Source organism: Neoarius graeffei, chromosome 10, assembly GCF_027579695.1.
Source record: "Neoarius graeffei isolate fNeoGra1 chromosome 10, fNeoGra1.pri, whole genome shotgun sequence".
Taxonomy (NCBI): Eukaryota; Metazoa; Chordata; class Actinopteri; order Siluriformes; family Ariidae; genus Neoarius; species Neoarius graeffei.
The window spans coordinates 25,305,614-25,333,114 of NC_083578.1; the positions used below are offsets into that span (position 1 = coordinate 25,305,614).

The 27,501-nt window shown below is 42.3% G+C and overlaps 1 protein-coding gene across 1 annotated transcript in view; it reads right to left on the reverse strand.

The window, feature by feature from the left end:
* si:ch73-236j9.2 (solute carrier family 35 member E2A) overlaps window positions 1-27,501 on the reverse strand; it is a 105,204-nt gene that overhangs the window by 36,104 nt on the left and 41,599 nt on the right. The window contains exon 2 of the mRNA XM_060931616.1: window positions 1,617-2,067. Coding sequence (XP_060787599.1) covers window positions 1,617-1,908 — 292 coding nt within the window. The 5' untranslated portion in view covers window positions 1,909-2,067. The remainder of the gene's footprint in view (window positions 1-1,616; window positions 2,068-27,501) is intronic.

Sequence of the window (27,501 nt, forward strand, 5' to 3'; positions counted from 1 at the left end):
TTCATATCTTCGTGCCACTGTATAATATCCTCTATTTACTTCTTATACATATGGTGTCAGACAGACACCGTCTTTAATCTGTCTTCAGTATGGTTAATTTTTGCGCTGTTTTTGCTCGTTCAAACAGAGAAGTAGGTAAAAGGCGTTACCGTCTCCCCGCTATCAAGACAAATGTTAACAAATAGAAGCAAATGCTTCAAGAACAACGAGGAAATGAGTGGTTAAAGAATACGAGGAGAGGAGCTCAGCCTGAAAACTCCAGAGAAAGTCACGATGGTATTTAAAATGTATTTTACAAAAACAAAGTAGGAAGTGAGGATGGAAGAGTTTGCTTAAGAATCTTGTTTTATTTTTTTCTGCTCGCATTCGAGTTAGCTCCTTCCTGAAAGTGTTGGATTTTCTTAAAGGTGAAGCCGCTTCCTTATTCGACACCGAAAACCCAGATTGGTTTCAATCAACTTGGGCATAAAAAAAAAAAAATTTCAACAAAGAGCGACATGCATGATAAATTCTGAAAGAACAGAACAGATTAAGAGCAGAGAGAGCTGGAGCTTTGTTTCTGTTATCAGAGGAACACAGTCCTGTGCAAATTATTTATATATTTAAAAAATACATTTTATATATATATATATATATATATATATATATATATATATATATATATATATATATATATATCATCCACCTTCCACCTTTAGGTTTATTTAAAAAAAAACAAAAAAACAGTGCTGCATCATGACAGACTGGCTGCACTGATTCAGTTACAGGTTGCCAGGTCTGTATAAAAGACCCACAACCTACACACTAAACAATAATTTTAAACTAAAACATTATCCTGTCTGTCATGACGCAGCATGTTGTTTTTTTTTTTAAACCTAGAGGTGGATGACCAAAAAAAAAAAAAAAAAAAAAAAAAGATATGCAGTATAAATATTCTCAAACAGTACTGTCCAAAAGTCTTGGCACCCTATTGTTTTCTTCACACAAACTTTGTTATAGATTTCTATATTATCGAGTAATGAACCTACAGTCAGAGAGTTCGACAGAAACACACCGAACTTTACAACAGCTGCATGCATGTGAAATGGAAATAAAATCGACTAAAGCAGGAAAAACCATTTTGGATAAAATCGCTATTGTCCGTTACAAGTAAAAAGTAACCAATAAGGTGTGATAAAGTTCATTTTTAAGTAACCAACTTAAAAATGAACTTTATCAATAACCAAACTTCAACTCAATGTGTGATCTTCATTTTATGTTGCAATTCACAACTATTCTATGGTTTTCCAAAAAAAAAAAAAAAAAAAAAAAGGTAGTACTCGCAAAATAGGGGACAAGTGGGTTTAAAAGTTAATGTCGAGCCCTGTGACGGCGGGGAAGCAGGAGTGGAATGATTATCTTTATGCACCATCAGTCCACACCCAGTCTGACCCACATGCAATTGGTAGATGTCAACCTTATTAATTCAGTCTTAAGCTCCGTTGGCTTTAATATCTTAACTATGCAATATCATGATCTATAAGCAAACATGCAGTGATCCTGGTAAGTCAGAACAAAGCTGGAAAGTAACTTCATTTCATGCGTGCAAGGATTCTGCAGACCTGTCGAGCACTCACCCAGTACACTTGGTTCTCCCTCCAGCAGGGACAGGATGTACTTGTTGAGAAAGAGTGTACAAAAGCTGAAGAAGTACCACAGGCCGAGGTACGCCAGTGACCTGGAATTCCACACGCCTGAGTCAGCCTCGATCACCGTCGTCTCAGTAATGGTGACTTTAAAGACGTGCTCGTTCTGTACGCTCTCGCTGCGCGCCAAGATCACCCGCTCGTGACGCGGCCTCCTGAATGGCAAAAGAAGCTTCGAGAACATGGATTTCCCCTCTCGGCCATTGCTTAGCATGGCGCACATGGCGAGTGTGGGGCTTCCTAGGAGCACCCACTCTTCAGGATGCAGGGGAAGAAAGTGAAGAGACAGAGCTACTCCATTGTCAAGGGTAGAAAGGTCACTCGAAGGATGTAGAGCAGCATGTTGTCGAGTCTAGTGGTGGAAGAAGAAGTCGGATGTTCTCTGCAATAAAGAGCACAAGTCAGTGTATTCAGTAAACCAGTGTGAGATTATAAGTACAGCTAGCAGACCGTCAGTAACACTAATGGACAGTAACAATTATGCTCTTTTATTATGCTGACACTCCTTGCCTATGTTTAACAAAGGAGGCGTTGTTCTGTGTGGCATGTCATCTGTTGAAATGAGATCTATGCTAATTACCGTTTTGAGCCTGACTGCACACTGTTTCAGCCGGGTTTACTAGCTGTTGCTAGGCTGGATCCATGACTGATGAAAGAGCAAAAGGGACGGTGGGACGACTTCAAGCTTTCTGGAAGCCACGCAGTTACAAATGGAGTATGCTAATTTTGCATTAAGCTGAGATTCTAGATGAGTGCAGAAAAAAAAAAGGGTTGGACGAGACTATTAAATAAGGTTTGTCTGACTGTACTAAAGCGTTTCTCCAGCTTTAAAGTGCATATCACGGGTAAATTCAGGAGCAAGATCAATGTAATTCTCCTATTTTATATTAAACTTTGGTCAAATACAGTGGGGCAAAAAAGTATTTAGTCAGCCACCAATTGTGCAAGTTCTCCCACTTAAAAAGATGAAAGAGGCCTGTAATTTATCATAGGTACACTTCAACTATGAGAGACAGAATGGGGTGAAAGAATCCAGGAAATCACATTGTAGGATTTTTAATGAAATAATTGGTAAATTCCTCGGTAAAATAAGTATTTGGTCACCTACAAACAAGCAAGATTTCTGGCTCTCACAGACCTGTAACTTCTTCTTTAAGAGGCTCCTCTGTCCTCCACTCGTTACCTGTATTAATGGCACCTGTTTGAACTCATTATCAGTATAAAAGACACCTGTCCACAACCTCAAACAGTCACACTCCAAACTCCACTATGGCCAAGACCAAAGAGCTGTCAAAGGACACCAGAAACAAAATTGTAGACCTGCACCAGGCTGGGAAGACTGAATCTGCAATAGGTAAGCAGCTTGGTGTGAAGAAATCAACTGTGGGAGCAATTATTAGAAAATGGAAGACATACAAGACCACTGATAATCTCCCTCAATCTGGGGCTTCACGCAAGATCTCACCCCGTGGGGTCAAAATGATCACAAGAACAGGGAGCAAAAATCCCAGAACCACACGGGGGGACCTAGTGAATGACCTCCAGAGAGCTGGGACCAAAGTAACAAAGGCTACCATCAGTAACACACTACGCCGCCAGGGACTCAAATCCTGCAGTGCCAGACGTGTCCCTCTGCTTAAGCCAGTACATGTCCAGGCCCGTCTGAAGTTTGCTAGAAAGCATTTGGATGATCCAGAAGAGGATTGGGAGAATGTCATATGGTCAGATGAAACCAAAATAGAACTTTTTGGTAAAAACTCAACTTGTCGTGTTTGGAGGAGAAAGAATGCTGAGTTGCATCCAAAGAACACCATACCTACTGTGAAGCATGGGGGTGGAAACATCATGCTTTGGGGCTGCTTTTCTGCAAAGGGACCAGGACGACTGATCCGTGTAAAGGAAAGAATGAATGGGGCCATGTATCGTGAGATTTTGAGTGAAAACCTCCTTCCATCAGCAAGGGCATTGAAGATGAAACATGGCTGGGTCTTTCAGCATGACAATGATCCCAAACACACCGCCTGGGCAACGAAGGAGTGGCTTCGTAAGAAGCATTTCAAGGTCCTGGAGTGGCCTAGCCAGTCTCCAGATCTCAACCCCATAGAAAATCTTTGGAGGGAGTTGAAAGTCCGTGTTGCCCAGCGACAGCCCCGAAACATCACTGCTCTAGAGGAGATCTGCATGGAGGAATGGGCCAAAATACCAGCAACAGTGTGTGAAAACCTTGTGAAGACTTAGAGAAAACGTTTGACCTCTGTCATTGCCAACAAAGGGTATATAACAAAGTACTGAGATGAACTTTTGTTATTCACCAAATACTTATTTTCCACCATAATTTGCAAATAAATTCTTTAAAAATCAGACAGTGTGATTTTCTGGATTTTTTTTTCTCATTTTGTCTCTCATAGTTGAAGTGTACCTATGATGAAAATTACAGGCCTCTCTCATCTTTTTAAGTGGGAGAACTTGCACAATTGGTGACTGAATAAATCACCAGTGGCTCAGGCGGATAAGGCGCCATACCATAAATCCGGGGACCCGGGTTCGATTCCGACCCGAGGTCATTTCCCGATCCCTCCCCGTCTCTCTCTCCCACTCATTTCCTGTCTCTACACTGTCCTATCCAATAAAGGTGAAAAAAGCCCAAAAAAAATCTAAAAAAAAAAACCAAAAAACCACTCACTCACTCATGCAAGAATGCATTCTGAAAACTTAACCTCGAACTAAGAATAAAATTGTAAAAATCACTGGTCACAAAAAGTTTCGAACACGCACGTCTTTTTATCTCTCTCCTTCGGTCAAAAGCAGAAATGCATGTTCACTCAAATACATGCAACCACACACACGCAAACTCCGAGGAAATTAGTTGCATCCTGTGGCATGGTTGAGATACAAACATTCATACACACATGTTCAAATAGGAAGATAAAACATGGGGGTAAGAGAGTGAACAGGCAAAGAGGTCTTGTGCAAATGTGCTACACACAAATAAGTAAGGGCACTATGTTCTCGCACACATCTGTTCTAACACATAAACCTACATACATACTTGGAGACAGACAAAAGACAAATTCATTGGCATGCAAATACACAAATGAGCACACAAACAAGATATTTATCATCGTTCACACCTGGGACCAGCCCAACCCCACCAGCAAAACTTGGCAGCTCTCAGAAAACTTAGTTACCCATTCTTACATGTGTAGTGTTGCAATGTGTGTTCGCACTGAATTTAAGTTCTGCATCGTTACAACACAGCCCAACGTGCTAACACCAGATAGTTGACTGATGATAACAGATGCCACAGAAATCACCTCAGACGTATCACGCGCACATTTTGCCGTGCTTAAAGCAGGTACGCAGAACCTTTATTTTTAAATAAACTTCTGAGTGGATAGTATCTCCATCCTTGACTCTTGTATGCTGCATAATTGGGAATAAAAAAAATATATTTTTGAGAGTTAAAATCGACCGCAAAGTTGGCATTCGAGCTGCCCCGCTGAACCAGCCAGCCCTGAGTGCATGACGTCACAGTGGGAACCGGTTTTAAGGCCGAGACCTTTGACAGCTATAGACCAAAGTCATATAAATAAAAATTTATGGTAAAAGTAAGAAATACCGTTACCGACTTGCTCAACTAAGACTGATTTGACTACACTGATTGTGGGTTGACTCTCATTAAAACAGGATGGGTGTTATAACTTCTGCAACATACATGTACATGCATGCGTTTTCACTGATAAAACGTAAAAGGCTAATTAAATAATCAGATGAACTGAGACAATCACATTCTGAAGCAAATTAAATCTTAGACCGGTAACTTAAACACACAATACAAGTTACATGTATTCATCTAAATGCAGCTAAACAACGAGTGTTTTTGTATCCAAATGAGAGTCGGAGCTTACCCGTCTGCGTTCTCGCTTCTTGAAGGCCGATCTTATGGCCGATTGTTTTGAAACAATCTGACTTTCAATTGTTCATTCAGTTCTCCGTTCATTTGCTTCTTCCACGTAAGGGCGAGATGGCAGCAATATGCAGTTTAGAAATAAGACGGTTGGTCCACTCTCTCTCTCCATACGGAGTACTCCGCCATTACTGCTCGGCTCAGGCAATTACTAAAACCTGGGACGGAACGGGATGTCACTGGTTTTAACAACAACTGCGGGGAGGTCACTGCCCGAGCGATATGTCCCGTTCCGTCCCAGGTTTTACCAACAACCCTCAGCTCACGCTCCAGGAGTACTGGTGCAACTGAACTCACTTAAAAAATAAATAAATAAATAAATAAATAAATAAATACTTTCCTTTTCTTGTTTTCTTTTTCTTTAATTGTTGATACTGCACCCTCTTTCAGTACGGGCTTATAGCCAATGCTCCTCAACAGATCAGAGGTCTCGTACGAGTCCTCAGTAAAATGTGCAGAGCAGAGGATAGACCATTCCGTAGGCACCCAATGTGCCCGTGAACTTCTCGCAAAACACGTCCAAATCTTTGCAGTTTGAACATTCTTGGACCATGACTGCAACGTAAATCCACCTTCTGTTGTGTTGCTGCACCACCAGCAACACATCTACGTGGCATGGCGATAAATTAGCTCAAAATGGAGGCTCGGAGTTGCAGTCAGCTCTGTGTTTTAGTATAGCGGAAACGGCGATGAGTCCGATAACCTTCCTGCAGTGACGTTATGGATGTCAAGGTCATTCACTCAGACCGCTACCTATATGAATCACTTTAATCGTAAAAATTATTATATTAGATTTATTGTTAACGCTTAAAACTATTCCTGTGCCATTCTTGAGGTCTCAAGCCGTTTATAAACGAAAGTGAGGCCATGGTTCTGCGTACATGCTTTAAATTCTACATCAAACTCACACTGGTATGAACATTTTGGCTTCATTTTATAATTTTAGAAAAGAAAGTAGGGGCAATAATCTGAAAACAGAAATATCTTTCCAGACTCCATTTTCCTTTTTCCATACTTATCCAGACCTGGAAATGACTAAAATCAAATTCCATCCTTGTCCATACTGCGTAGGAACCCTGAAAAATTGTATAAAAATATGAACTGAGGATGAGATGAGATTTATGGATGTAGTGAAGGAGGACATAAGGACGGTTGGTGCTACGGAAAAAGATACAGAGGACAGAAGGAGCTGGAGCGACATTATCTGCTGTGGTGACCCCGACAAGGAGGAGGAGAAGAAGGAGTAGTAAAAGAAGAAGAAAAAGGAGGAGCAGAAGAAGAAAAAGGAGTAAAAGGAGCAGAAGAAAAAAGGAGTAAAAGGAGCAGAAGTAGTAAAAGAAGAAAAAGTAGAAGAAAAAGGAGTAAAAGGAGCAGAAGAAAAAGGAGTAAAAGGAGTAGTAAAAGAAAAAGTAGAAGAAAAAGGAGTAGTAGAAGAAAAAGTAGAAGAAAAAGGAGTAAAAGGAGCAGGAGTAGAAGAAGGAGTAAAAGGAGCAGAAGTAGTAGAAGGAGTAAAAGGAGCAGAAGTAGTAGAAGAAAAAGGAGTAAAAGGAGCAGAAGAAAAAGAAATAGAAGAAGGAGTAGAAGAAAAAGGAGTAAAAGGAGCAGAAGTAGTAGAAGAAGAAAGGAGTAAAAGGAGCAGAAGAAGAAAAAGGAGTAAAAGGAGTAGAAGTAGTAGAAGAAGAAAGGAGTAAAAGGAGTAGAAGAAGAAAAAGTAGAAGAAAAAGGAGTAAAAGGAGCAGAAGAAAAAGGAGTCGTAGAAGAAGAAAAAGGAGCAGGAGTAGAAGAAGAAAAAGGAGTAAAAGGAGCAGAAGGAGTAGAAGAAAAAGGAGTAAAAGGAGCAGGAGTAGAAGAAGGAGTAAAAGGAGCAGAAGTAGTAGAAGAAAAAGGAGTAAAAGGAGCAGAAGAAAAAGAAATAGAAGAAGGAGTAGAAGAAAAAGGAGTAAAAGGAGCAGAAGTAGTAGAAGAAGAAAGGAGTAAAAGGAGCAGAAGAAGAAAAAGGAGTAAAAGGAGTAGTAGAAGAAAAAGGAGTAAAAGGAGCAGAAGTAGTAGAAGAAGAAAGGAGTAAAAGGAGTAGAAGAAGAAAAAGTAGAAGAAAAAGGAGTAAAAGGAGCAGAAGAAAAAGGAGTCGTAGAAGAAGAAAAAGGAGCAGGAGTAGAAGAAGAAAAAGGAGTAAAAGGAGCAGAAGGAGTAGAAGAAAAAGGAGTAAAAGGAGTAGTAGAAGAAAAAGGAGTAAAAGGAGCAAAAGAAGAAAAAGGAGTGAAAGGAGCAGAAGAAAAAGGAGTGAAAGGAGCAGAAGAAAAAGGAGTAGTAGAAGAAGAAAAAGGAGCAGGAGTAGAAGAAGAAAAAGGAGTAAAAGGAGCAGAAGGAGTAGAAGAAAAAGGAGTAGAAGTAGTAGAAGAAAAAGAAGGAGCAGTAGTAATAATAGTAGTGGTGGTAATAACAGTAGTAAACTGTGCAATAAATAAATAAATAAATAAATAAATAAGGCCCTTCAAGATCTGTAGTTCTGAGGGGAGCTGCCCAGTGGGAAGTTCCTCTAAAACATCCCTGGAACTGTTCAGTCTGAAAGCGCCATATACAAACAGAATCTATCTATTCAAAGATCAGCTTAATTACTGAAATGTAGAGAAGAATATTTTGGCCATTTATTGGAGCTTTTTATTCTTGGACTTTCCACCAACAGAAGCCGACAGATCCAGCATTACTTACTTATCTGAGCTGACCTCAAAGTGACCACACAGTCCGGCTAATAACTATAAGAGCTCTTACGAACATAAGCTTGATAATGGTGGGTTGTGATACAGACCACAATTAATTATTTAAACAAACAAACAAACAAACAAACAAACAAACATTGAGAACCAGGGAAGAAGTACAAAAGACACAAACATGAAAACACAAGAAACACACAGTGCTACTCTAAACGCACATAGCAGTCCAGACAGACATTCACAAAACAAGGACAAAACGCCTATTCAACATTCAAGCCACAAGCTCTGTGGGAATCACCCGAGAGTGAATTAGGGACAAAATCTGGGGAAAATCCAAAAGATGATGAGCAGCAGCAAAAGATGAAAATCTCACGCTGTTGTCACAGAGCAACAACCTGTTATCATCTCGAAACTTGTTGTGCCTGATTCCTGCAATTACACATGCGTGCTAGTTATGGGGAACTACTTTATTTTGTTCTATCCCTCGGTTAAGAGTCGTTGCTCTTGTTTTGTCTCTTACAATGTTGCATTTCAATGTAATGTAATTATATCCTGACATACTACAGCGGGGCAAAAAAGTATTTAGTCAGTCACCAATTGTGCAAGTTCTCCCACTTAAAAAGATGAGAGAGGCCTGTAATTTTCATCATAGGTACACTTCAACTATGAGAGACAAAATGAGAAAAAAAATCCAGAAAATCATATTGTCTGATTTTTAAAGAATTTATTTGCAAATTATGGTGGAAAATAAGTATTTGGTCAATAACAAAAGTTCATCTCAATACTTTGTTATATACCCTTTGTTGGCAATGACAGAGGTCAAATGTTTTCTGTAAGTCTTCACAAGGTTTTCACACACTGTTGCTGGTATTTTGGCCCATTCCTCCATGCAGATCTCCTCTAGAGCAGTGATGTTTCGGGGCTGTCGCTGGGCAACACGGACTTTCAACTCCCTCCAAAGATTTTCTATGGGGTTGAGATCTGGAGACTGGCTAGGCCACTCCAGGACCTTGAAATGCTTCTTACGAAGCCACTCCTTCGTTGCCCGGGCGGTGTGTTTGGGATCATTGTCATGCTGAAAGACCCAGCCACGTTTCATCTTCAATGCCCTTGCTGATGGAAGGAGGTTTTCACTCAAAATCTCACGATACACGGCCCCATTCATTCTTTCCTTTACACAGATCAGTCTTCCTGGTCCTTTTGCAGAAAAACAGCCCCAAAGCATGATGTTTCCACCCCCATGCTTCACAGTAGGTATGATGTTCTTTGGATGCAACTCAGCATTCTTTCTCCTCCAAACACGACAAGTTGAGTTTTTACCAAAAAGTTCTATTTTGGTTTCATCTGACCATATGACATTCTCCCAATCTTCTTCTGGATCATCCAAATGCTCTCTAGCAAACTTCAGATGGGCCTGGACATGTACTGGCTTAAGCAGGGGGACGCGTCTGGCACTGCAGGATTTGAGTCCCTGGCGGCGTAGTGTGTTACTGATGGTAGCCTTTGTTACTTTGGTCCCAGCTCTCTGCAGGTCATTCACTAGGTCCCCCCGTGTGGTTCTGGGATTTTTGCTCACCGTTCTTGGGATCATTTTGACCCCACGGGGTGAGATCTTGCGTGGAGCCCCAGATCGAGGGAGATTATCAGTGGTCTTATATGTCTTCCATTTTCTAATAATTGCTCCCATGGTTGATTTCTTCACACCAAGCTGCTTACCTATTGCAGATTCAGTCTTCCCAGCCTGGTGCAGGTCTACAGTTTTGTTTCTGGTGTCCTTTGACAGCTCTTTGGTCTTGGCCATAGTGGAGTTTGGAGTGTGACTGTTTGAGGTTGTGGACAGGTGTCTTTTATACTGATAACGAGTTCAAACAGGTGCCATTAATACAGGTAACGAGTGGAGGACAGAGGAGCCTCTTAAAGAAGAAGTTACAGGTCTGTGAGAGCCAGAAATCTTGCTTGTTTGTAGGTGACCAAATACTTATTTTACTGAGGAATTTACCAATTAATTCATTAAAAATCCTACAATGTGATTTCCTGGATTCTTTCCCCCCATTCTGTCTCTCATAGTTGAAGTGTACCTATGATATGTACCTCTCTCATCTTTTTAAGTGGGAGAACTTGCACAATTGGTGGCTGACTAAATACTTTTTTCCCCCACTGTATTAGGGCCTGACCAACAGTGCTGTGCATGAATGCGCTAAATGAGCACCGTTTATTGATTGTGCTCATACTTTTGGTGAACGATGAACTGAATGAATCAGTTCGCCACTAACGAATGTGAACGTGAGCTCAAGCACCAGTAGTAGGGATAATAGAGGGTTTGCATAGTCATGTGACCCCCATCACAACGGTAACTATGCCGCCATGACAGGAGGCAGCTTGTAGTGCTTCATTCAGACGAGTCAGTTGTTGCTGATCGGTATGGGAAGGTTTTGCTGCGTTTTTGAATGTGCAAATCGTTCTAAATGAAAGACAAAATCAGTCCACCAAAAGAGTGCCAGGGTGTAATTCCAGTGGCGTAGCTGCCCACAGTCACACGAAAGTAAGTCCCACACCGCCTGTATAGCCGCCACCAGGCAACATCGCTCGGAACACCGTGCCATCAATCCACAAAGCGAGCACAGAAGCACGGGACAACCCCGATGTTAAAAGAGCAACGACCTCACTGTAGTCCATAGAGAGGAGCACAGGTATCACCCATGGCGGACCAAGGCCTGAAGAGAATCAACGCCCTAAACTGGGTCCAGAGCTATGCCACAACCGGCGGACAAAACATTAAAATAAAATAAAAACCCTCCAAACATTAAACTACACAAAGACAAAAAGAAAAACAAAAATGTATTAGTCGTCAAGTCAACTTTATTTACATAGCGCTTTAACTACGGCTATGCTGACCAAAGTACTTTACATAGTATATTAAAGAAAAAGGTATAAAACCAACATACACAGTCCATACAGTTTATTCTATGGTACAACACGCCTAGAATACTAGCAGAAAGAGAGGCATCAGTTAGAACATCATAAAATAATAAGACAAAAACTAGTACCAATATGCTAAAAGGAAATATTCAGTTAAAAAAAAAAAATTAAGAAAACTATTACAATAATTAAAAATTATTCACGGCAGCACGGTGGTGTAGTGGTTAGCACTGTCGCCTCACAGCAAGAAGGTCCTGGGATCGAGCCCCGTGGCCGGCGAGGGCCTTTCTGTGTGGAGTTTGCATGTTCTCCCCGTGTCCGCGTGGGTTTCCTCCGGGTGCTGGTTTCCCCCACAGTCCAAAGACATGCAGGTTAGGTTAACTGGTGACTCTAAATTGACCGTAGGTGTGAATGTGAGTGTGAATGGTTGTCTGTGTCTATGTGTCAGCCCTGTGATGACCTGGCGACTTGTCCAGGGTGTACCCCGCCTTTCGCCCGTAGCCAGCTGGGATGGGCTCCAGCTTGCCTGCGACCCTATAGAACAGGATAAGCGGCTACAGATAATGGATGGATGGAACAATTATTCACAGATATTCACTGAGCCTGAAGCGGATAATTGTTTTAGTATAAATACACTGGTGATTATTTAAAAAAAAAAATTTGTTTCAATGTTCGAAAGCGGCTCGCAAACGTAATGCACACAGACTTGTGTCACATAAAACACTCGTGTTATCTGCAAACGATTTGAATTTCAATTTTTTAGATGCACTGGGAAGATCATTTATGTATAGCAAAAATAAATAAATAAAAGTAATGGTCCAAGAGTACGACCTTGTGGAATACCATAACTGATTGGCAAGAGGTTAGACCTGATGTCACCCAACCTTACGAACTGTCGTCTAGGGATAGACCGATTATCGGCCGGGCCGATTATCGGCGCCGATATTCGGCATTTAGACGCATATCGGCATCGGCCTTCTTTTTTAATCCGACGGCCGATAAGAAATCATTTTAAAACTGGGTTATTTTGGCTCTGATGCAGCCGCGCCTCTCTATCTGCAGTCACTGCTCTGGCTCGAGCATTGTCCCACCCACAGCACCATCTGATTGGTTACACGCAGAGCCATCCGATTGGTTACACAGCACGGGTAACAGCCAATCAGCAGTGAAAGATCGCACACGGTGGAGAGGAGCAAGTTTTGCCGAGTGTAGAACCTCCAGAGAGCAGATTGATGTTTCGAAGGTAAGTTAAGGCAGCAGACTCCCGAAATTGTAATAAACATCCCAGTCCTCTACAACTCACAACTACTAGTAACGTTACTGTGCGCCCAATAACGTTATATAAACATAAGCGGCAGCTTTGCTGCTCGCAGTCCCTCCAGACGTGTCTGTTAATCACTTGAAACAAGGTTGCTGATAATATCGATATGGAAATAGTCCGTGATGTATGTATGTGTGTGTGTGAGTGTGTGTGAGAGCTACAGTCTATCACTACGTTCACACTGCAAGGCTTAATGCTCAATTCCGATTTTTTTTGTGAAATCCGATTTTTTTGTGAGGTCGTTCACATTAACAAATATATGCGACTTGTATGTGATCCTCAGTATGAACGAAAAGCGACCTAAAAGTGTTCCGCATGCGCATTGCAGGATACGACGACGTCACACGCAGTGAGCATGGCCAGTGTTTACGCAAGTAACCTAAAGTTTCCTGTGTATGACAGTAGCCAGCATGGAGTACCTGGCGATGATGCAGTTGTTGTTGCGATGGAGCCAGAACATGCACAATAGCCTGATGTTAAGCAGGAGGTTGAGAAGGAAGAGGGCAAGGGTTTTGGCTCAGGCGTTCTGCGGGGTAGTGACTGCAACCTCCGTTCAAAGGAACATCAAAGCCATGTTGTTGTAACTTTTTTTGAGAGACCCGCCGCCTACTTCAGCGCAGAATAGTGACGTTTGTGGCTTGTTGATGACGTGTAAGTCGGATGAATGCGACCTGGCGGTTCAGACTGAAGTCGCATATGAAAAGATCGGATAGGAATCGGAATTAGGACCACATATCCAAACGGCCTGGGTCGGATTTGAAAAAAATCGGATCTGTGTCGTTCATATTGTCAATAAAAGATCGGATACAGGTCACATATGGGCGAAAAAATCGGATTTGAGTCACTTCAGCCTGCAGTGTGAACGTAGTGTATGAGTGAGAGGGAGAGAGTGTAAAAAATCTAATGAACTCAATTCAGTCCAGCTTTATTGCAGGGAAGCACATAGAGGTGAAGGCTAATTAGCTTTTAGCATAACGTTAGCCCACCGGTCCGCTCTCTCCTCTGGCAGACGCTCAGCAAACTGTAACAATGCGGAGCCATGTCCATGGATTAAAGCAAAAAAAAATTATTTGATTGAAATTTTACGGGGGTGGGGTGGGGGGGGTGTTATGGGTGGATTTCGATGAAATTCTGAGAATGATTAACTTAGAACTGATAACTTTATTATCAATTAATTAATGGATTAACATATTCAATTTATTGCACTTTCTTTCCATTGCTTCCGTATATTATTTTTTTGTGGCAAACCACACAAATGCAAGCGCCTGGAATGTTTAGTTTTTTGCACCATGAACTAAATGGCTTTCCATTTTCACCTATTTCGTACAGCCAAGCCCACCTCCACTTGTTTTTTACACCTTTATCGATGGCAGACACATCAGTGCCTTCTTTCATGTAAAGCGCATCCATGCTGCCGAAACCGAAAGCAGAATGACATGCTCCTCTGTGCTCGACGTCAATATAGAAAAAAGTTTGGATCTTCGTTTACATCTCATCTCATCTCATTATCTCTAGCCGCTTTATCCTTCTACAGGGTCGCAGGCAAGCTGGAGCCTATCCCAGCTGACTACGGGCGAAAGGCGGGGTACACCCTGGACAAGTCGCCAGGTCATCACAGGGCTGACACATAGACACAGACAACCATTCACACTCACATTCACACCTACGGTCAATTTAGAGTCACCAGTTAACCTAACCTGCATGTCTTTGGACTGTGGGGGAAACCGGAGCACCCGGAGGAAACCCACGCGGACACGGGGAGAACATGCAAACTCCGCACAGAAAGGCCCTCACCGGCCCCGGGGCTCGAACCCAGGACCTTCTTGCTGTGAGGCGACAGCGCTAACCACTACACCACCGTGCCGCCCTCTTCATTTACATTAAAATTAAAATTATAATTTGACCTTACTTTGTGTTGAATACGACTTCAAAAACAATTCAAGATTTTATTAAGAGAAATATTGTGGCCAACACGAGTGTTAAGTTACCTAAAAGATCGCGTGAAGTTGGCTGCTATCTGCTTCGCGTTCGTTCTCATTTTCCTCCATCATTTCATAGGCCAGAAACAGATGTTTTGACGTAATTTAACTTAGTAGGCTATGATTATTATTTAACCATAGTCTTCTAGACATTTTGACTGTTTGGGGCATTGAACGCTGGTGTTTGATTTTCAGGGAATAAAGTTTAGCGCATGTCGGAACATCATTGCGCTCGCAGCCTCCAACTCCTCAAACGTCCTTTAAATTGTGATATAGCGTAGGCTATAAGGCACGGTTCTAACATACCTTACACACTGGCCTAACGAAAATAATAATTGTTGGGGCGTCTGCTGATTTGTTAGCTATAAATTTAGGTCTAATTACTTCTGACAGTCTGCAAGCATTGCACCGTCGGGTCTTCAAGTCTGGCTGAAGCAGAGGAGCGGGCTTTCCGGGGTTTATTTTTTCGTTTTTTTTAACATGCTCCATTTCTATATGTCCAGGTTTGAACCAAGTCATTTTGGCAAGATTTAATTTAATACAAAACAGAAATGGTCAGACACAAGCACGCCAAGCACATGGGAATGTATTTTGCCAATTTTGACAGCGCATGTTTTTTTAATGCCGCACCGTAGACAGCGAACGTTTAAACATGATCAAACATAGGAAATGAACGACACAAAGCACGGCTCAAAAACAAAAAAGTGAAATAAACCCTGCTGATAGTTGATGGTGTTGCAACACATCAGTGTTATAACCCAATCTCTACCCAACCACCCGGCATTTTAATTCTCCTTGGATCAGCACCGACCTCACATTTGGCCTTGGGAGAGTTCAGTTGACGGAAATCCGTCACACGACGGAAAACTTTAATCCATGCATGTCTGTTATGGTAGAGAATAGTGTGTGTGTGTCTGTGTGTGTGTGGGCCACATGAGAAGCTGCATAAACTGACAGCAAATCACCGTCTGTCTGACAGAAAACTGAAGGGCAATAATGACTGTTAAAGGCAAGGCAAGACAAGTTTATTTATATAGCACATTTCATACACAATGGCAGTTCAATGTGCTTTACAGAAGTAAAAACAAAAACAGTAAACAATAGAGAAATAAAATTACATAAAATAATTTTATCTCATCTCATTATCTGTAGCCGCTTTATCCTTCTACAGGGTTGCAGGCAAGCTGGAGCCTATCCCAGCTGACTACGGGCGAAAGGCGGGGTACACCCTGGACAAGTCGCCAGGTCATCACAGGGCTGACACATAGACACAGACAACCATTCACACTCACATTCACACCTACGGTCAATTTAGAGTCACCAGTTAACCTAACCTGCATGTCTTTGGACTGTGGGGGAAACCGGAGCACCCGGAGGAAACCCACGCGGACACGGGGAGAACATGCAAACTCCACACAGAAAGGCCCTCGCCGGCCACGGGGCTCGAACCCAGGACCTTCTTGCTGTGAGGTGACAGCGCTAACAAAATAATTTTATTTTTATTCTAAAACAATTAATTAAAAGAATTAAAAGAAATTAAAAGAAAATAAGAATTAAACAATAGTAAAAATAAAATAATAAAATGAAGTAGTAGTTCAAATAGGATGAGAAAGAAAAGAAAAAAAAACCAGCAGAATAGAATAAAGAATAAAATAGGATAAAGTTAAAGTACATTTAAAACATGCAGAGAAGTAAAGATTATAAAGAATGTAAAGAAGACAAACTACCAAGTTAAACTACCTTGTTAAACTACCAAGTTATTTTACTTTACCTTTTTCTGTGCTGATGGAGAGATCCCAAGCAGCAGAAAATGGCATATTGTTAGATAAAGTGTGTCCTGAAGAAGCTGTCTTTGATAGTTTTCTTGTAGAGAGGAGCAGAATATTGCTGTTCAAGACTTAAGACATAATGCATCATAAAGCCTACATGAATGAACTGCATGGTGTTCAGGGATGAACAGTCTCTCCTATTGCTATTGTACTATTTTCAGCTATAGTAACATGCATTGTTTGTAATGGAGCCGCCTAGTTTTGAATGACAGGGTCCCTGCTATCACATGTTGTTAAAATATAACATTTACATAATAAAATCAACTGCAGGCTTCCCAAATGCTGTAATAAATTAAGCATGATGAGTTGAGATGAGTAGCATGCTATAGATGCACAATGGCGTAACATAGGGAAAAAAATTCAGGTTTTGATTTTATGTACTGAAATAACTATTAGGCACAATTTTTTACAATATCTATATATCAGCATTTTAATCATTTTAATGATTACCCATAATGCATTGTTTATCGCGCTAAAACAAGCAAAAACGTCATAAGACAGTGGAAATACTACCTTTACTACCTTCACGTGGTGTCTTTCTCGATCGCACGTGCCTAGAAGCGTACCTTCTAGAACATTCCTGGGTGGTCACGGACCGTCACGTAGCCTAGTTCGGTTGTGAAACTCGCTAGGGTGGAGTATTTTGGCGAGTTTAGTGGCAAACTTTTGTGCCGCAATTTCTCTATTCTCGAAATTTGTAACCTGAAACCCTACAAGAAATGTTTCATAATGTTGGGGTTTTGAAAAATGCTTCTAGCAAGTTTATTTCGCTGTGTTTTTCCGTGAAACTTGGCATAAAGCATCCTTAAGTGATGAGCGTGACATTGTTATTTTGGTATGGGTCACGGAGTTAGTTGGAAACGGGAGAAATGAGAGTTTCTCAACGACAGCAGCACTTCTCACCATAGATGGCTGGCGTGTTTCACAGCGTTTGGGATTTACTAAATCGACTAAATCTCTAGATCTACTGAAGCTACGAGGATATAAATCACCAGGATTCTAATTTACTGGGTGAGAAGTATTATATATATATATATTTTTGAAAGGTTTATTCACGCTACAAGTCCATGAAAGTTGGAATTGTTCGTGAAGGGGTTAGTTAGATTTTGGTAGCGTGACGCACACAACAAGCAAAAGAAAAAACAAATTTTCTTCCGAATTTCCTTGCTTTATCAAAATTATTTTTTGATACATTAAAAGACTGTGTTTATAATATTTAAGGGATTTTTTATTATAGAGAATATTTGATCAAAACTTTCAAAACAGCATTCAAAGTGATTTTTCACGGGTGTAAATGTTACGTGTGACGGCCATAATTACGTTAAATTTTAAGAACTAAAATTCTGTTAAAAATTCTAGATTTGTGCTATCATTCTGGGGTTTTGCTGAATAATACTTTAGGGAGTTCTCTTACAATCAGGGCTTTGAACCGGAATTTTTTTCCTATTGGTTCGTTCCGAACAGAAACGGAATTTTAACGTTTCCGGTTTTGGGTTCCACCATTAAATAGACGTTCCCGAACCGGTTAGAACAAAAAAAATTCGTTCCCGGAATGGTTAATTACGTTCCCTGTCAGCTGTTTAACAAATGGCTATAAAGTTATGTCTCTGTCTCATCCAGCTTAAGCCAAATGTAGGCTAATTCTATTACAACCTTCATTAAATAAGACAAGAAATAATTCAAAACAATTATTATTTCAAATGTTGGCGATTTGGATTCTCAGTATGTCTTCCCATCTACACAAACAAAAAAAGTGCCAAAAATGAAAGATAATTCGTTTAGTGTGTTACCAAAGGCTAGTCAGGCCCTATAGAGGGCTACCGCATGACGTCACCGCGCCGCGAGATTTTGTTAGGCGCCATATTGGAAGACCAAGTACACATCTATGCAAGTACATACATTCATAAAACAAACTACACCTGAAATGTAGCCAGGGCCGGTTCTGCCCTAATCTGGACCCGGGTGCAACATCGTGCAAACCCCCCCCCCCCAAAAAAAACCCACCAGTCTAAATCAGGACAACCATCACATAACTATAACTATAAACATTTTATATCAACTATTTTAACTAAATGGGCTATAATAAATAAGCCTGCAGGCAGCCACGGCGGGCTGCCTCAGAAAACTAACCATTTGTCCTACCTTAAAACTCGTTTTGCATTTTCTGCCTCCTTTTTTGTATTTTCGACCCTCCGTTTATTTTCTTTCCTTTTCTGAAAACCCGATTTGTGTCCAGACATTTTGTTCTGCTACCAACAAACTAACTCGTCAGGTCTCGTCTCTCGAGTCCGCGATGATTCCCGTGGGAAGGGCAGCAACTGATACATTTTTACAAACAGCCAATAGGGAGGTTGCATCGTTCAGGCTCTTCTTTGCTCAGACACTCAGTAATGGAGACGTGATAGTAGTCCACCTTCCCGCTCTCTCCATTCAATCAGCGAACGTCACACAGGAAGTGAACCCCAGCGGGTCATAGAAACTTGCGCAGGAGAAGAATGACTATTTGTAGGCTACAGAAACTTTGAGGAACGAAATAAAAACCGGTATTAACCGGTTACCATTATTTTTAATAAGCGTTTCTGTTCCGGAACATAAAAAATAATAAAGTTTCTGGTTTCGTTTCTGTTCCATGTGAAATAGAAAAAGTTCCCGGTTTTCATTTTCGTTCCTTGAACCGGTTCAAAGCCCTGCTTACAATGCTGAAAATTCAATGAGTTTTGGTGAAATTCTAGAAAAGTTATTTACATTTTAACACGCCTGATAGCGATTGTGCTCACACAGCGTGCTACTCATATTGAGCACATGTCGGCATATGGCCCCACTTTTAACTCACTCTCTTTTTTTTCAAACCCTTATTGCAGATGGATAGACCTAGGTTTAAGAGCGCAGTATGGATGTATTACACCCAGCCAACACCACGGAAGGCAGTGTGTAAAGCCCCGTCTACACGATCATACATTTGTCCAAAACATTATCATACAAATGTATGATGATGTTCAAGTTTGTATGATCATGCTGTGGATTTCTGTCCACACGATCATACATTTTGTATGTCACATGACAGGCAGTGTAGATCACATGACCCGAATTAACAATCTGATTGGTGGATGACCCAAAATGTTGTAAGATGTTGTGAACATTTGTTGGAAAGTAGAAACACGATTCTAAAAATTTGAACAACGTCATACAAGTATGACGTTGTTCAAGTTTGTTGGGAAAACCGTCCACACGATTATACATTTGTCCATGAACATCATCATACATTTGTATGATGATGTCCATGGACAAATGTATGATCGTGTAGACGGGGCTTAATACATGCAATGAAGGTGTCAGCACGGGAGCAACAACGGGAAGAAACAAAAATACTTCAAACCTGTGGTCCCATCTTAAGGCCAATTTATGCTGACAACCCAGTCCTCACAGACGACGACGCAGACAGCGTCTGCGTAGCCCCCCCACCTTCGCAGACGCTCTGCGCGCACCTCCCAAAAATTGTGACCACCGCAGAAGCCTCGCAGACAAGAGGGCTCTGATTGGTCCACTCTACATCCGCTGTACACGCACTTCCGCTTCCTTTCTTTCCCGGTTTGGTTTGTTTTCACTACCGCCATTTTTAAAAACACGAGCGAAGATGGAGCAGCACGAAGAGCGGTTGATCGAGGAAGTGAGGAGGTACGTACATCTATACGACTCCAGTTCTAGTCATTATAAGTAACCGGAGGATAAACACTCCACTAACCACACCCACCAACTCCTCCTAGCGACTTTGCGCCCCCTTGTGTTGTGGCAGTGAATAACAACGCGCACGCCTATTACTCCCCGCTCAACGATAAATTACAACTGTCTGCGAAAAGCTGTCTGCGAAAGCCTTGTCGCAAGAGCATGCAGAGGCCTTTAGGATTCACCACCCTGAGTTGGATGAAACGGCACAGAAGAAACAGGGATCTGAATCTCATCAGGATGAGGCAACTTCATCTCAGCCAACAATAGAGGACATGTTTCAGAAACAAAGAAAGTGGACAAACTCCGATGACAGGTCGAAACTAATGGACAAACTAGTCATAGAGATGATAGTCACTGACAACCAACCGTTCACGGTGGTGTCTGATGTTGGCTTTAAGCGCCTGATGGCTGCAGCAGAGCCACGATATGCTCTGAAAAGTGACAGGTATTACCGAACTGAAAAGCTGCAAGAAGTTCACCACAAGGTTGTGGACAAGATCAAAGCCCTGATTCAACCTGATAATGCTGGCTACTCTCTCTCCTTCACCACAGACTGCTGGTCTGGTGTGACTAACACTACGTTCACACTGCAGGCTGAAGTGACTCAAATCCGATTTTTTCGCCCATATGTGACCTGTATCCGATCTATTGGCAATATGAACGACACAGATCCGATTTTTTCAAATCCGACCCAGGCCGTTTGGATATGTGGTCCTGATTCCGATTCCTATCCGATCTTTTCATATGCGACTTCAGTCTGAACCGCCAGGTCGCATTCATCCGACTTACACGTCATCAACAAGCCACAAACGTCACTATTCTGCGCTGAAGTAGGCGGCGGGTCTCTCAAAAAAAAGGTTACAACAACATGGCTTTGATGTTCCTTTGAACGGAGGTTGCAGTCACTACCCCGCAGAACGCCTGAGCCAAAACCCTTGCCCTCTTCCTTCTCAGGTGGGGTTTACATTAGACCGTATCAGCGGATCATCAGATTAACGTTTTTAAAACGATTAGTGTGCACACAGCAACGCCAATACACGGATACGCTTGGCTCCGCAGGCATCCTGCGCTCCAAATCACTCCGCCCTGAACAGCGAGTGCCCTCTGGAGGGTGCGCACTCCGGCCCTGCGCAGCTCACAGAGCGCACGAGTGAAGCACACAAGCAGTGATTCGGGACTGAGCCGCTGTGTGTGATCTCAGTGCATGTCGGGCATGCGCGTCACTTACCACTTGCAAGTGGAAGGATGGCAAGCCTAAAGACAATCATAACTACACAATGGGCAGTATTTGCATCAGTATTTGCAGTATTTTCATACTTTTATACTCTTTAATGAAAGGTGATACAAGGCGGAAGTCCGCGCCGTTTTTCAGCAGTCGCGTCACATGACCAACGCCAGCGAATCAGGAAGGTGGATGTCACAGTGACGTTGTCCAATGACGATGCCAGCTAGAGCTCAGCACAGCGTATCCGCGTATTCTCAATGTTTACACAGCACCGGACCAGACACGATCTGGATTGAATACGTGGACGCTGGCGGATTCCCGTTTCCCGGCGTTTCCAGGCGTTTTAATGTAAACGGACAGTGCATCCGCGAAGAAAACGAGACAGATACGGTCTAATGTAAACTTGGCCTCAACCTCCTCCTTAACATCAGGCTATTGTGCATGTTCTGGCTCCGTCGCAACAACAACTGCATCATCGCCAGGTACTCCATGCTGGCTACTGTCATACACAGGAAACTTTAGGTTACTTGCGTAAACACTGGCCATGCTCACTGCGTGTGACGTCGTCGTATCCTGCAATGCGCATGCGGAACACTTTTAGGTGGCTTTTCGTTCATACTGAGGATCACATACAAGTTGCATATATTTGTTAATGTGAACGACCTCACAAAAAAATCGGATTTCACAAAAAAAATCGGAATTGAGCATCAAGCCTTGCAGTGTGAACGTAGTGAGAGTTTCTCATGAGCCTGGCATGCCATTTCATTGATGCTGAATGGATAAGAAAGCAGGTCGTCTTAAACACAAGAGCAATGCGTGGGTCCCACACTGGGGAATACCTGAAAGAGACATTCCTCAGTATGCTTGAGGACTGGAAGATAAGCAAAGACATACTGCTGAGCCTGGGAGCTTCCTGCACTTTTTGTTAGAATTTTAAAAAGATGTCTATTGTCAGTTGCAAATCTGAAAAGAAGTTTAATAAACACATGCTTAAAGGCATTTAAACAAAGTGTTGGAGTTTCTACTATTCAAAATTTCAACGCCAATATTTTCACTTTTACTGCAAATGAATATCGGCTCCACATATCGGTTATCGGCCTCCGTGACTACTAATAATCGCTATCGGCCCCGAAAAAAACATATCGGTCCATCTCTGCTGTCGTCTGTTCTTATAAGTGTACATAATGCCTCTAAACCCCACTTTTTTCCTTGTACAAAGCAAAATCATTATGTTGATTGACCATGTGTTTTCGAACCATAGCTGAAAAGGCCATAAGTTAATGGAAAAATCGAGAAGATCAGCCGATTTTCATGGAATCTGCCGAGACTCATCCGTAAGATCCCGAAGGGGTGCGTGATATCACGCATGTAACAATTCAGGCATCAATTTCGTTCACGTGCGCAGCAGTGGTTAAACCAGTCTCGATATAGAATCACGTTTTGGAGAGAATTCTGATAGTGATTAGGATTCTTATATGCCGGATGAAGGGGCGGAAGACTATCAAGGATATTCTGGAGTAAACGGTTCTCTTTTCAAGCCCCCAGGGAGGGAGGGAGGGTAGGTAGGTAGGTAGAGATGTGGTTACTGTGGTGGTTACCTTTCATAAATGTTTTCCTGAACAAAACTAAAAGCAAATCGAGTCTTGCAATATTGCAGTCTGAGAGCATTTAACACGTTTCAGTTAATGATTAATGATTGCATTTTTTCTTCCTGTTAAAGTGCATCAGATATGATAAGATCGGATGTCGCGAACGTGTAAACGTTGCTCATAATCCTGCGTCTGGTGCACTGTGTGTGTGATAATAGGGGAATCGACAAACTGTCCAAATGTCAGATCAAATGTCATTTATTTAATAAATGGGTTTCTTTTTTGCTCAAATAATTCCCACGTGGTCGTTCTGGTGGGGATGAACACTTGATGAATCAGATTTATTAGTCGTAGGCGACACAAAATCTGCCCGCTTCGTTTGCACAAACCTCACCCACTGTCGCTTTAGTGGTTTTTTTTCTTGGAAATTCGTGAACTGAACGTCCTGTTGTTTATGGATTTGAACATCCAAACACAACGCAATGCTTTCCCATTGTTATTTTTGTAAGATTCCGACAACAAGGTCCAAATCTCGGTGAGTAAACCAACGTGTTCCATGCGTGACGTCATGTGAGATTAGCCCTGAGGCAAGGTTGCTTTCTTCCGGGAAACCGGAAGCCGTGATTTATCGACAGTTTTGTGCTGTAAAAGCTGTTTCATAAGGACTGTTAAGTATTTTAGATCGAGTATATCAGCAGTAATTAATTGTTTTTCCTTCAGACCATGGGCACGAGACAAATCTATAAGTTTTGGCACAAAAATGGCAATAATATTGTAGTGTCTTGGGGGTGAATGGACGAAGGAAGAAACACATTATAAACAGACATTCAAGTACAATTAAAGGGCTGATGACACGTTTTTGACATCTTTGGCGATGTTTTATAACATAAAAAGTAATTCCCGATGATCCATATATTAATTCACAAAGGCTCCTATTTTACAAGTTATGATAAAAAACGCGGCTATTTGGGCAAATTTGACGGGGCTGCAGCACCCAGGAGACGAAAGAGGAGGAGGGGCTATATGACGTCAGCGAAAGAATCTTCCTCCTAACTTACCAGTTTGTTGTTGATGCGGCAGGTGTTCAGTTTATCATTATTAGTATTATATAATATAGTTATTATGCCTTCGTGTTGTGTTGCCAGCTTTTGCTCCAAAACCCACAAGGATGGGGTAAGTTTATTCAAGTTTCCCAGAGATCCCGAGCTGCATGCGAAGTGGGTGAAGCAAGTCAGGCGCACTCGTGACAAGTGGGAGCCCTCACCAACACCCATCCTGTGCTCTGAACACTTCGATTTGGATTGTTTTGACACCCTTCCCAGCTTAAAGGAATCTCTTGGGTGTTCAGTTCAGCACAAACGTGTTACTACCATCAGCAGTGCCTACAGTATTCCGGAGGGGGTCTACTAGTAGCTATGCCGGATCCAGCAGTCGCCTGGGACAAGCCGACTCCTCCAAAGACAGTCCAACTGTCAGAACATGTGTTGAGAAACGACATAAGATAAAGGTACGTAGAGCTATAGAGTGCTCCGACATGATGCTAAAAATAGTAACCATGCGGTCTGCGCAGCCATCTTGGAAGTGACTCGCTCCAGAGCGCTCATAGAGTACACATCATAGAGTACACATTCATGATAATCATAAATGTAATCATAAAGTCGGCGTGATATCAGTCATGTATTTGCTTGTGAAAGCTTGCGGCTTTCATGCAACTGCCGCCTAGCAACGAGAGGCAAAGGGTAAAGAGGGTAGGCTATCATAGAGTCTATTCGGAAGAGATCAACACATGATTGCTTAAAAATGAGGTATTTTAACAATTTGCATCTGTTTTGTGATTATCGTGACACTTGTGTGTTCTATAGAACTGTATGTCTTATCAGCACATCGAGGATCTTCCACCGGAGGCTTTAGCGAGTACTCGTAGCAACACTACACTTTACCCTTTGCCATGCGTTGTTAGGGAACGGTAGCAAGTACCCCGATGACCGACTTCAAGAATATGTAGAAAAAATTTAGAAATTATACTTTCCAAAAGTCATTTGAGCTTAGTGTATTGCATTTCCATTTATATTGTAGGTTCTTGCTGATGTTTTTGCGGAGTATGACGCAGCTGCTGAATCAGAAGCTGCAGAGTTTGTATGTACTAGTTGTGAACATTCACATTATTATCAATCTCTTTTATTTAAAATCAGATAAAATCATGCCATCATGATCACTGCTTAAAGTACCAGTATTTGGTTGTTCTTTTGTTCAGAGGAAGAGCTAGCACTAGAGAGTTCACCGGCGTTTTCATGCGCCGTTTCCATTGAGTAGAACAGCCAGTGAACCGCAGCGTGTTCTTCCGCTGACGTCACAGCATGGCCGCGAGCCACGGACCCAGTTTTCTTGCACTGTGCAATTAAAAGTTGGATATTCACGTAACAACAGCTTCTTTTCACATAATTATAACAGAAATCTAACATATTTGCCATGTTGTATAGTTTATTTAAGAAATTGCATAGAGTCATGTTCGTGTCATCAGCCCTTTAAAAGTAGTAAGAGAATAGAAAGTATTCTCAAATAGAACAAGACAGATAAAACACAAGAATAAAAGTTATCTGTGAAGATACTCAGTCATCCAGGTACATAGTAATCTGTGGTTGGTTGAAGAGAGCAACTGGACTTGCTTGAAAAGTCTTGAAGACGTTTCGCCTCTCGTCCGAAAGGCATCCTCAGTTCTGTCTGTCTAATAGGGAATATCAAGTATTTATCCTCTCATGGATCATCATAGAATCCGAATCAGAATGCTGATGGCTGCATTGAAGGTGGCTGATAGATGTCATAGACCCCCACCTCTGTTCAGTGATGGTCGTTCCAGGTTGACAAAAATGAACGATCCTCTCTGGCTAAGATGTCTGCCAGTTTTCTGGAAGTCCTCTCATACTCCCGCACCAGTCGAAGGGAACTCATCCCAAAGTGCGTAGAAACATATCTGTGAAGATACTCAGTCATCCAGGTACATAGCAATCTGTGGTTGGTAGAAGAGAGCAACTGGACTTGCTTGGATGACTGAGTATCTTCACAGATATGTTTCTACGCACTTTGGGATGAGTTCCCTTCGACTGGTGCGGGAGTATGAGAGGACTTCCAGAAAACTGGCAGACATCTTAGCCAGAGAGGATCGTTCATTTTTGTCAACCTGGAACGACCATCACTGAACAGAGGTGGGTGTCTATTGCCGCTTTTCCACTACAAACGCGGCTGAGCCGTGCCGTGCTGAATCGAGCTGAGTCGGGCTGAGCGGGGCTGTTGGAGTTGCATTTCGACTACAACCGCGCTGAACCGTGCTGGCTGGAAGTGGGTGGACACATTGGGTGGAGTTAGCGAAAGTGGGTGGACGTCACGTGATGTCGTTAAGCAGCGCAAACAGTGACATCAGTGACAGTGGCGGAACAAGTCAGAGCCGGGCCGGGGGCGGGGCAAATGACCGGGCCCTTTATTAAAGCTTATCATAACATCATTTTAGGCTACAAAATGTCCGCAACTGCGGTGTTTACCAATTTCAACACTACCGGGTGCAACTATGTTATTTAGTACATCAAGTCCTTCAAACGAACATGTAACTCAGAAACAAAAAACATTAGGATACTGTACATGGCTCATAATAAAACATCAATAGCCTATACTGCGCACATTATTTGAAGGGCATACGAATGAGCGCTCAGAGGTTGCAACGGTGACAGGAAGAGTCAGAAATAAAAGGAGGGCGGTGCAAACCTCACTGAATGCACTGTGTTTACCAATTTCAACACTACGGGGTGCAACGATGTTATTTTGTACATTAAGTCCTTCAAACGAACATGTAACTCAAACAAAAAAACATTAGGCGACATACTGTACATGGCTCATAATAAAACATCAATAGCCTACTGCGCGCATTATTTGAAGGGCATACGACGAGCCTTGCGCTCCGCGAACTCGTCCACGATGCTCTGTATGTCACTGATTCAGTGATCTTTTAAGCGGTAGTCTCACGACCCGGATAGTAAACAATAAACATAGAGGACATGGAGTCGTTAGTGTTGCTGGTCTTGGTGCTGTGGCTTGTTGTCACCGACAACGCCAACAGATACTGGCAAGAGCGTATAGATGAGGCGAGGCGCATAAGGCTTCAGAAATTCTCGTAATTCGTAATTATTCTTCTTCCGGGTTTGCGGCGCTTACAGATCCCAGCGCGCTCGCGGGGCGTGTGGGCATGTGAGGACACTCCTCCTCACCAATCAGTGCACAGGGGAGTGTCTGCTCACGCCCCCAGCCTCACTCGGCACGGCTTGGCTCGCTTCAGCCCCACTCCAAAACGGTGCGAGTTTTAGGGGCTAAGCAGGGCTGAAGCGAGCTGAGTCGTGCTGGTTTTTGGTAGTCGAAACGCGAGCCGTGTCGGGCTGAAGCGAGCTGAAGTGAGCTGAAAAAGGGTAGTGGAAAAGGGCCATATGACATCTATCAGCCACCTAGAATGCAGCCATCAGCATTCTGATTCGGATTCTATGATGATCCATGAGAGGATAAATACT